This window comes from Mobula hypostoma, chromosome 11, assembly GCF_963921235.1.
Source record: "Mobula hypostoma chromosome 11, sMobHyp1.1, whole genome shotgun sequence".
NCBI lineage: Eukaryota > Metazoa > Chordata > Chondrichthyes > Myliobatiformes > Myliobatidae > Mobula > Mobula hypostoma.
In genome coordinates, this window is record NC_086107.1 from 45,347,973 (window position 1) to 45,360,438 (window position 12,466).

General features: G+C 38.4%; 1 protein-coding gene across 11 annotated transcripts in view; it reads right to left on the reverse strand.

Annotated features, from left to right (window-relative positions):
* Window positions 1-12,466, reverse strand: part of plekha7b (pleckstrin homology domain containing, family A member 7b) — a 423,431-nt gene that overhangs the window by 77,014 nt on the left and 333,951 nt on the right. For all 11 annotated transcript variants that reach the window (XM_063061934.1, XM_063061933.1, XM_063061932.1 and 8 more), the window contains 2 exons: window positions 4,350-4,869; window positions 2,298-2,384 (listed from right to left, as the gene is read on the reverse strand). In XM_063061934.1, the coding sequence (XP_062918004.1) occupies window positions 2,298-2,384; window positions 4,350-4,869 (607 nt within the window). The remainder of the gene's footprint in view (window positions 1-2,297; window positions 2,385-4,349; window positions 4,870-12,466) is intronic.

Consider the following 12,466-nt stretch of genomic DNA (forward strand, 5'->3'; position numbering starts at 1 on the left):
TCTGGTAACCTCCTCGAGAAACTCCAACAGATTGGTCAAACATGACCTACCACGCACAAAGCCATGTTGACTCTCCCTAATAAGCCCCTGTCTATCCCTGTTGGCTCAAAGCAGAGAAATATTAAAACTAATTTTCATCTTTTTCTCATGAAATACAACTCTACGGCATGGCACCAGGAACTCTTTGTACCCTGTGGTCATGTAATTGGTCTGGATTCATACGTAGATCTGAATAGAGTGATGCTGGTGACATATATGTCCTTCATTGCACCAGCAATCACTGAGAGTTTTGAATGTATCTGATTTTTACCAAGTAGTCCTTCCAATTGCTCTAGATTTTGATTTAAACCACTTATCATTTACAATCAAATATTCTGTTGAAAAAAATGAGTAAAGATGCAAGGAGGCGACAAATTTTGTTGAAACATTAAATATTATTTTAAAACACAGGCTTTTGAGGATATCTGAGAAATGACCAAATTAGATTCAATGGAAATAAGCATTAGAAGCTCCATAAGCTGTAAACATTTAAATTATAAGTACAGCCACATAAAGCATCAGACGTAACCTCACAAAGTATTCTGGGACAAACGATCACATCAGGTGACATATGCAAGCCAATCAGCTGCTGACCTGATGGCTGGATTGACTCAGCTTGTGCTTGTTTAGATGCAACTGCTTAAGAGTGTGATTTCGAACATTAGCCAACTTGGATTGGTGTCTCCGTAACTGGATGAGAAGTAAAGTTAGCTCCTCCAGCTGTAGTGAGTCATAAAAGGAGGTATTAGCAATTATAGCATGTCACTCAAACTTCAAGGCACCTGCATCTTCCCATGAGTTCAAGACAATCAAGATCTAACCAGACGTGTTAGTAACATTCGAGTAATCAGTTTTGTTAAAATTTACCTGCAGCAGGTGTCTAAAATGCTGGAAGTCTCAAGAAGGGGATGGCATGATTTTTCCCTTGCATAGGCATTAAGTCAAAATTAATATTATTATTTATTTTGTACTACCTGAACAACAAACGAAGCAAAGAGCAGGATGGACACTTGACCTCATAATCTACCTCGTTATGGCCTTGTATCTTAAGTTCTTTCTCTGTAACTGCAAAACCGTATTCTGCATTCTGTTACTGCTTTTCCTGAGTACTAATGTCACAAAATAATTTATATGGATGACGTGCAAAGTTTTTCACTGTACCTCTCTGTAAATGTGATAATGAGCCAATTAACAATTTATTTTACTGAAATAAAACAGGATTCTTCAAGGTCAACTGCAGCAAACACAGCAGATAATCAGCAAACTCCACACATATATCTACTTATATATTTTTTCAAATCACCGTTTCTGGGCATAGCTCAGTTCTCCCAAACGCAAGTGAAAATACGTATTCTACAAACAAAACACCACAAAATCAAAACTTCTGTTTTGTGTGTGTTTAATCAGAAAACTACTGTTAATTTCAACAGGAAATGCTGCAAGAAATGATTCATGTTTATGTATTTAATACACCTACATGATCATTACAATGCACTACCTTGGGCCTGCTGAATCTGTACGGCAGATATACATTAAAAACTAAATATTTTGTTTCAGTGTACCTGTTAAATGTAGATTTGTAGAATAATTTGCTCACACATTTAGAGTGATTTTAATTCAACACCACAGTGACAAAAATGTATAATATAATGAACAGTTTCAAAAAGATTGAGGTCCATAGCTAATTTTGATAAATTCAGTGCATTTCCAATCTTTGAGATCTGAATGAACAGCAAAAGAAGCACTCATCACGTAATGAATAAAGAACATCCATTACCAAGCTATCCCAAGGATATGTAAATGCTTCTGCATCTACTGACAATATTGCTCACATAATAGATTGAAATGGAACAACATTATTGCCACTTAGGGCAAAATATGATCCTATGAAAAACTGGCATGAAACAAAACAGGCTATTTTTAATGGGAGTAAAACATCTGGTCTTCAACTTATCCTCCTAAAAAATAACAATTACTCTTATGTAGAGTATTAAAAAAATTTGTACAGTAGAATAAAAGTGCAAGCAATTTTCCCCAAGAGTTAATTTTGATCAGAGTGAAACCACATACATGAATGGGAACTTAATTAGGAAATTAAACTTGCAATTTTTCACCTTACTTTGTATTATAGGGTTGAACTGTTTCAACTCAGGGAGCAGCTGCAATGATTGTGACATGAAGCTGACTGAGGAATTATTTTAGCCCATCCACCTCAATTTTCTAATATAATTAGAAGATTCTTCATTATTTGTACGTACCGTCTTTCCATGCAAACTAGGAGCACTAACAGTGTGCGTCATGTAACCCATGGGAGGCATAGAGCGTCTATCAATGTGTGTTGAACTCTGCCAAAGACAAAAAATAACTCTAAGTTAATGCAGATTGATTGTATTTTCTGCTGATGAGTTACATGATTTATAAAGCAAATGATATGAATTATATTAGAAACAAGCTTAAACTACATGGTTAACCAGTGTTCTAGCAAAGTAAAGCACATACCATTGGTTGAGGTATGATAAAGTAATCAATGTCAATGCAAACATTATTCAGAATGCATTGTCACATTCAGTAAAGAAAATCTCTCAGTTGCATTACACCACATTATAGGCAGTTGGGATTCTGCATTTTTATGCCAAACTCCCAGTGAAGTCAATGGGCTAGAGATCATAATAGAGGGCTATGTTCCCTCTAAGCTAAGCACGTGCACACATATTTTTCAACCAGCGCACAAAGGAAATTAATGTGCACACAAAAGGTTAGTTACCTAAAATAATGTAGTAATTAATAATTATACTTATTGAAAATAATCTTTTAGCTAAATGTTTCTGTTAACTAGTTAGTCAGTTTTTCAAATACCACAATGCACGTCACTAATTTACATCACCTCACCTTTCCTGTTCTGGTTTGTACAGCTGCATCACGGCGGCAGCTATCTTTGGCAGACAGTGTTCATATTGTAAAGTTTACAAAGATCTGTTTCAAATCCTGTAGATAGCTAACTAAGTTTTTATTGAAAAAAATTATTGATTCACTATGTCGAATTCAAAAGAAACAAAGGGTGTGAAGCGCAAAAGAACTGCAAATTTGTTTAAAGTTGAATGGCTTAACAAAATAGTAGAAACTGCTACACCAAAAGCTCATGAGGTCATGAAGTTCAGCTACGAGAAATATTTATGTATGATTTGGAAACTGGAGTTATCTGTTTGTATTGTCGTGATGCGAAAGTTGCTGGAGAATTTGCTAGTGGAAAGAAGTGGGATGATATTTGGAAACTTGACTTTTTGAAGCGTCATTTGGCAAGTAAATCGCATTTGGATGATGTACAAAAGCTCAGGCAACAGAACTCGTCATTACCCATTACAGGTTTCTTAAAGATGAGGTACAAGAATGATCAGCTTTTGATTTCTCCGCAATTGCAGATTATGACTTCACATTTGGCGATGAACAAGTTAATGCCTTATGTCTAAAATATCATGATTTTCTACCTGAAAATACTGCAATAGTTAGACAGTTTAATGATTTCAAATTTTTCATGCAAGAAAAAATTAAATCCAGACTGATTTCAAACTTGGCTCAAATAGTGACATTTGTACTTCAAAATGAGCAGTTTTGCGACCTTGCACAGTTGATGGACATTGGGGGAACCTTTCTTGCATCTAGTGCGGGCTGTGAGCAAGGTTTTAGCCTAATGAATCAACTCAAAAACAAGCTGAGAAACCACTTAGGTGAATGTCATTTGGATATGTTAATGAGAATCAAAAGTTATCAATTGGATGGAAGTTCTATTAGTCTAGATAGAGTTTACAAAGAATGGGTAAATGCCAAAGACAGGGGAGAGAAAAAATAACTGAGTGACTTAAATATGTATGTTATTTTGTTGTTATTCTGTGCAATTTTTTGTCAAATATTTTGTAAACCTACATAAACTGTGCCATGTGTGCTTTCAGTGCGCACATACTTTTGTCACAGGAAAAAAATTTGCACATCATAAGATTTTTGCGCACACTGACTACCAAAAATTAGAGGGAACATTGATAGGGGGAGTGTAAACTTTGACTTTTGATTTCATACCCATTCATTTTCTCACCTCAGATTGTCAGCTGACTACTTTTTCCCCTGGATCAATGATCTGAAACTGAAACCAAGCTGATTTTCACATCCACTAAGAGAAGTGACTCCTCTTCATCTACATACGATTATCTTGGTCAGAATATATCAAAGGTTCAAGGCTAGTTCTTTAATTTCAAACATCATCTTACTAATCATTATTTAGGGAAAAGAGGGAAAACAAGGTTTATCAGGAGCTCTACCTTTGCCAAAGGGCCACGTGCTCTTCTCGGTGATCCTGTTAACAAGATCTCTAAAGACTTTTCTTTTGAGGGTTTGACAGTGACTCTTTCTGCAGGAGTGTGGGGTCTTCTGGGTGACAGGGCTTTTGGAGGTCCTGGTGGTGGGATGTCTGAAGGAGATGGAGGGACAGAGATTGAGCGAGGAACATCAAAGGCAGATTTTGGTAATCCAGAGTTGAAGTCCGTGGCATGCGAGGGATAGGCTGAAGCAGTTGGACTGCCATGCTTAAACTGCTGCCTCTGCTGCCACTCATACAGTTGCCACACAGTGCCCTCCTTTGTGGCCTTGCGATCTTCATGTGTCATTTTCAGGTGGGAAACACGATCCTGGGCATACTTGTAGTCACTTGGCAGATTACGGTGCAGAGGAGGAGAGCTTTCTAAAGCTTGCCCGATATTCTTAGGCAGAGTTTGGTAATTCTCTGAATAAGGCTGAGATGGATTGGCTGTCCGATGTGGAAGAGTCTGGGTAGGCGAGAGGCTGAAAGGCATGACAACGTAAAAGTTTAAATGGCAAATCATAACTGCTGAACATAATGCCAGAATTCTAAGAATACAATTATTTCTTCACACAACAATGATGGCAACACGAATCACTTGGCCTTTCATAACAAGCCTGAGTGATTATGTGTAAAACAACAGTCATAATAATCAGTTCATTTGTTGTCACTTTTCAATAATTGCATGTGCAGTCCTTATGAACATTAGTGATAGATTAAGATATTACCCATTTGGTAATTTTCACTTACCTTTTGCAATCCTGGTGTCAGCCCTTTGAGACCTCTGCTAAATAAACTGCATAAATTCCAGCAAGTTTTCAATCTCTTTCAGAGAAAAGCAGGAAATGCGACAACAAGCATCAAGAAAATAAAATCACCTGGATCTCCTGCTCCCAACCTCCATCCAGTGACTTAGTGCAAAGTGTGCAATGCATGAATATCAAGTGAAGATGTATGTGAGCTTGGTTCTCAGACCTGAGCAGTCAAATATGATCATGAAGGTGTCCAAAACCTATCAGTGCCTTTGCGAGGAAACAGGATGAAGATTGGCCTGGCAATAGCAAAGCTTACTTATCATTTCCTCTTTTTTTCTTACATCCTTCATGGTCCAAAACCTACTTCCTGACATTTCGCTAGCTTTCCCAACTAGAACAATTTAAACTTTAGGAAAGCAGGAGCAACAGTGAGATGGGATTATTAGATTTGAACTTTCCCCGAACTTGTGGAAAAAGAAACACTTTCCTTTCATGAACAAATGTCATTATTTCAGCAGCAGCAGATTTACAGTTGCATCAGCAAATGGGCCAGTGCTGCAATCTAACATTAGAACAGGACAGAATAGAAAATAACAGCAGCTTGAAGTAGAGTAAACATGGACTTAGGGAATAGAGAGAACATTTCACAAATCAGTTGGAATTATTCTCAGGTTGCAAGACTGAATATAAAGGGTGAAGCAGTTGAAATGATTCATTTCAACTCTTTGAAAACCTATTATAATATGTCATACTAAAGTTTCTTTAAAGCACACAGTGACAAATGGTGATGTTCTAGCAGTTATTTATTTATTTAGAGATGCTGCAGAACAGGACCTTCGAGCCGCGCTGCCAGCAACCCACCAATGTAAACCTAGCCTCATCACAGGACAATTTATAATGACCAACCAACCAACATCTTTGGACTGTGGGAGGAAACCAAAGCAGCCAGAAGAAACGCACACGTTCAAGGGGAGGACATACAAGCTCCTCATAGATGACTTTGTAATTGAACTCGATGCCTCGAGCTGTAATAGCATTTCGTTAACCACTACACTACCACGGCAATCGCAATCAATGATTTGAACGAGGAGAGTCAAACATGATATGTATAGGTTTGCTGATGACATCAGCCAGGTTGTTGCAGAGGCATCTCAGGAAGATAAGGCAGCTTAAGTGAAGGGAAAACAACAGAACCATATAAATAACCATATAACAATTAGAGCACGGAAACAGGCCATCTCGGCCTTTCTAGTCCGTGCCGAACTCTTACTCTCACCTAATCCCACCGACCTGTACTCAGCCCATAACCCTCCATTCCTTTCCTGTCCAGATAGCTGTCCAGTTTAACTTTAAGCGACAACATCGAACCTGCCTGAACCACTTCTGCTGGAAGCTCGTTCCACACAGCTACCACTCTCTGAGTAAAGAAGTTCCCCCTCATGTTACCCTAAACTTTTGCCCTTTAGCTCTCAACTCATGTCCTCTTGTTTGAATCTCCCCCACTCTCAGTAGAAAAAGCCTATCCACGTCAACTCTATATATCCCTCTCATAATTTTAAATACCTCTATCAAGTCCCCCCCCTCAATCTCCTACATTCCAAAGAATAAAGACCCAACTTGTTCAACCTTTCTCTGTAACTTAGGTGATGAAACCCAGGTAGCAGTCTAGTAAATCTTCTCTGTACTCTCTCTATTTTGTTGACATCTTTCCTATAATTCTGTGACCAAAACTGTACGCAATACTCCAAATTTGGCCTCACCAATGCCTTTTACAATTTCAACATTACATCCCAACTCCTATACTCAATGCTCTGATTTATAAAGGCCAGCATACCAAAAGCTTTCTTCACCACCCTATCCACATGAGATTCCACCTTCAGGGAACTATGCACCATTATTTCTAGATCCCTCTGTTCTACTGCATTCTTCAATGCCCTACCATTTACCATGTATGTCCTATTTTGATTAGTCCTACCAAAATGTAGCATCTCACGTTTATCAGCATTAAATTCCATCTGCCATCTTTCAGCCCACTCTTCTAACTGGCCTAAATCTCTCTGCAAGCTTTGAAAACCTACTTCATTATCCACAACTCCACTTATCTTAGTATCATACTTAGTCATCCAATTTACCACCCCATCATCCAGGTCATTTATGTATATAACCAACAATGTGGAAGATGGAAAATTATAAGGAGGAATGTGAGACCCAGGAGGCTGGAATCTAGAACAACACTCCCCTGTGAGAGGACCTCATTGGGTTGAATAGCATCTTTGGGGGTGAAAGGAATTTTGAATTCTAATGCAGGGTTTCAACGCAAAATATTAATAATGCCTTTCTTCCAAGATACTGCTCAACTTGCCGAAATCCTCCAGTAGAACGTCTCTTATGACTCTATGACTCTCATGGGTTTCAGAGAGATAATAAATCAGCCATAGAATGGTAGAGCAGATTTGATGGGCCAAATGATCTATTTCTGTTTCTATGTCTTATGGTCTTACTTGAGGAGAAATGTGAGGTCATTCACTTTGACTAAATTAGAAAGGCTGAACATCTTTTAAAAGGTTAAGTGGTTGAAAGATGTTGGCCTTCACAGGGATCTTGGTGCCTTTGTCCACAATTCACTGAAGGTTAACATGCAAGTACAACAAGTTTGGAAGGCAAATAACAGGCACTCTAATACTTTTGCAATAAAAATCAAGAGCAGTTAATAGAAAAACAAAAGATGCGGGAAATACTCTAAAGTCTGGCGCCATCAGTGGATAGAGAAAAGGAATTAACATTTCAAAGTGAAGCCCTTTTGTCAGATCTGATGAAAACCTAACAAAGGGACTTCACTTTGAACCACTCAGCCTGTTTCTCTTCCCACTGATGCAGACTGACCTGACAAATAATTTCAGAATTTTGTCTTTTTATTTCAGATTTCAAGCAACAGCAACTTTCAGCTAAGAATAGTTGCATTGCTCCAGTAACATGGGGACCAGGAGAGAACACAATTAGGATATTGGGTGCAGATCCTTACCTAAAGAAGATCAGCCACCGTTCACCAGATTGATTTCTGGGATGGCAGATCTGTCATATGAGGAGAGATTAAGCAAACTAGGTTTATAATTTGGAAATACCACAAAAACTACTGGAGGAACTCAGCTGATCAGGCAGCGTCTGCAAATGGAAATGGACAGTCGAAGTTTCAAGTTAAGGACCATCTCTCCTCTCTCTTTCAATCCAAATAAAGGGTCACAATTTGAAATGTTAATTGCCTATTTCTCTCCAAAGTTCGTGCCTAACCCATTGAGTTCTTCCAGTTGTTAATTTTGTGTCTATAATCATTTGAGTAATGAAGACTGGGAGATAATCTCATTGAAACATACAACATTCATATGGGGCTCAACCAGGTGTTTGGTGCCTAAGCACCTGACCCTCAGATTCAAAGACTCAAACTTCTATACCACCATTATCAGACCAATACTAACTTGTCTCCCAGATCTGTTTTAAATTTCTCCCCCCACCCCAGCATTTTGTGTGTGTTACCTTAAACCTATGCCCTCTACTTGCAGACTTCCCCACCTTTGGAAAAAGACAAAGGTGAGAGGAAGCTTGGAAGCTTTTTAAAATTTTAAATAGCATACACATTTGTAATTTAATGGTTTCTCTCCAAAATACGGTTGTCAAAGCTTTACAAATCAATAAAGTAAAAAAAAGTGATGCTGGCATGTCTGGCTAGCTGTGCCTCTGAAAGTGTTAATTTCACATTCAACATCACAGTAAAGCCTATTTATAAAATCTACGGAATGCTAATAAACCCAAACTTCACCCCAAAACATTTTTGTTCTGATAACATTCAACATCAAACATTCCTACGTTGAACAATTGATGGACTTTCAGCAAACAAACTGAAAAAGGTACAATCCAGTTGTCACGGTGTGATTTTTTTTGTATCAGAAGGAAATGTGGACTGAGGTCAAACTTAAATGTATTGCAAGTTGTGGACAGAACTAACCCACTGAACATGAGTGTGTGTTTCTGCAAGCGATCACCCAAGTATATCTATTGAAAATCTAGAGTCAAAATGCGAGCAATATTTAATGTAAACGACAGTTTGCAATTTAAGTGAAGACAGTACCAATCACTTGTACAGATTAGGATGGGCTCCTTACAGTGATTAATGAAGCAAATCCCAATCAGAGTCCTGTGTAAATCGGAAATATATGGAAATCAGTCTTGCTCACTCTCTCTCTCTCTCACACTCACACACACACAGGACAGGTGTCAGATACACGCGAATGTCTAATAATGAATTTCATCCACAAAGTAATTGCATTCAATCATAATCAGTCATTTGAAACAAATATCCAAAATACACTACTAGATTTATAAAGACTACTACTTAGACTATCAGGCCATAACAGTTTTGGCTACAAAGTGCCTCAACATGGTTGTCTCCATGTGCAAGAGATTATGAACCAGAATGATCAATTCACAACTAACTGATAACAGCAAGTGTGAGAGCCTGTGACATGACCAAGGCAATAACACGTCACACCATTGCAATACGAGTCAATTTTCTCAAACAGCATACCTCAAAACCCTATTCAGACGCATGATAATGTCACACAGAAAGTATATTTAAATACACACCACGCAAACCTCACAAAAGTATATTGCAGAATCAAAACACATTCTGTACAATACTAGTAGAAATCAAATTTATACTGGTGTATATCTGACTATACTTAAACAGAATATTTTAAGCTAAAGAAGAACATTCCTTCAAAGATCAAACATCATTTGCTGAGCTTAATTGCCATCAAGAAAGCAATACTTTAACCAGGCACGTTTTCTGTCACATTAGGGCTCTCCACATCACAGTTACAATAATCATCTGGAGCAGTTGCAAGCTTAATATTAAACACAAAACAAGTCAACACAGCCTCAGATTTCCATCAAAACTGTTTAATGAAATTTGCCAGAAGCCAGAAGCACAGAGAGAGAGGATTTAAATGAACTATTCTGCACAGAGCAGCAATAACGTTAAAGTAACCATACACATTGAACAACAACACAGCAACAGCACACTTTAAGCAACAGGAATGAATAACTGCCAACAACGTTGAAGGTTACAAAAGTCACGCCGACACCGATCAATATTTATGAGTCAAGCAAGTACCAGAGAATGTTATAGAGCTTCCATCCATCACCTCAAGTATTAAGCCATCAATGAATTTGAGAACCGGTGGTACAATGCAAAGTAAATGGACTTTTGCCCAGAAGTCCAACAAAAGCATTTCCCTCAGCACTACTAAAGTTAATCAATTATACAATCTCACTGTTGCAGGTGGAGCTGGAGTGCACAAAATGGTGCCACACAGTGCTACACGACAATTACTGTTCAGGCATGAAGATTGGGCACAATGGATTTTCTGATGTTTCAGAGATCGGGGATAAAGTGGTACACCACTCCAAGTCTTTATCCCCTAGTCAGTTGTAAACATCTTTCCCTAGGCATCGTTTTTTCAAATTCTGCTCTCTAGCTCAGATAAGCTGCCGAAGTGCCCACTGAGGTTCAGTTTTATGGTCACTGGGAGCTTTTCCCATGTAGAATTCCCATGTTCACCCACTTGGCATGCACTTCTAATTGCTACTTTTCAATGCCCTACTTCAAAGAAATGACGGAATAAAAGTGCGATGTTTGCGGCCATTGTACTGAAATAATTAGTGCAATAAGAAAAGTGCACACTTACATATTCAGTCTTTTTAATTTCCAAGACCAATCTCATTAGTTATTCTTAACAAGCTCCCAGCTTGAACTGGACTTGTTTTTAGAGAATTAGATGAAAAATAATGAACAGCTGTAACATTTAACTGCTGTGTTACATGCTCAAAGAGATCTGGTTTTTTTTTGTGAGAATGATGTAATGGTCTCTTGGAGGTCATCTGATGTGATTTTCCCGCCAATGTGACGTCACGTGATGACATGTGCCCCGTGACTATATAAGGGTCGACCCAGGTGACGCAGTTAGTTTTGAGTTTGTAGATTTCCAGGTAGAACGTGTTGTGCCTCCGTTTCTGTTGCGTGTTTGTTTTTGTGACGCAGTTTCGTTTTTAAAACGGAAGGTGCGTTCTCTTACAAGATATTGTATTATTGGACTGGAAATTTGTGGCTGGAAGTGCCAATTTACTCAATTCCGACATTTGAAGGAGAGTGAAGAATTCATCGAAGGATCGAGAGAAGTCGGCATCGTTTGGCAGTTTAATAAAGAATCGACCTTAGTCTTCGTTGGAGAGAACCTGCATCGAGATAACTCTTGCAAAAGGGCAATCAGTTCATGCAAAAAGGTGCTCTCTCTCTCTCTAAAGGAATTTAAGGTCAGTCGATTTAAACTGTTTATTTTCGGCATCGTGAATCCTGTGGACAGAACCAGCAGTAAAGGTGCGTTTGTGAAGAAATCTTTCTCCAAAGAAGTCTCTCCCACTTGAACGTGTAAAACTGTTGGACTTTCCAAGTTATCACTTTAACAACTATATCTGACTGTATCGCTTTAAGAACTGTTTTCGCATTTAACGCTTTAAGAACCAGAGCCGAGTGTGGAGTTAGTGCACGGCTGCATATCTGTTAACCTCCGGTTAAAGTTTTCCTTTTTTTTTTCTTATCGTTTATACGCGTTTAATAAATGTTTGGTTGTTTTTATATAACCTGTCTCGATTAATATTCATTGTTGCTGGTTACGTAACAGCTGCTTAAAGCTCCACTTCCAAGAGTGGGATACGTTCTGTCTTTTTTTTTCATTTATGACCCTCAGATATCATTGGGTCTTTTCATTTTTTGTTGACAATTGGAAAAGACTATGATTGTCTGCAGGTTAATATTGCTGTTCAGTTCGATGCTGCAAACTAATTTACTTAGGCATCTGAAATGTGGTTTCAGAATTCCCATGGTGTGGTAAATCAGACTCCTGTTGATTGCAATGTACTTTTCCCAGTTGCTTTCCAATGTCATTCAAGCTGGTTCGTTTTTCTTTTGCAGTTTGATACTTCGTACCGGTGACCTGTGATCTCTGTCTCCGATTCTGATGTCAGGCCGCCTTTCGAGAGAGTGAACCCTTGCAAGGCAACAGGTACTAATGGAATAGCTATCAAGGCTGAAAACACGTGCCAACCAACCGGTGAAGGTGCTCAAAGACATTTTCAATCTCTCATTTCTGACCAGCTTGGTAAGCAGAACTTTCAGTATAGTAGATGGTGAGAGAACCAATGGAAGGGAGAAGAAAATGACAGCCTTGTTGACAATTTGTCTCAAATGTATCAATCCACCACAGCACTGATA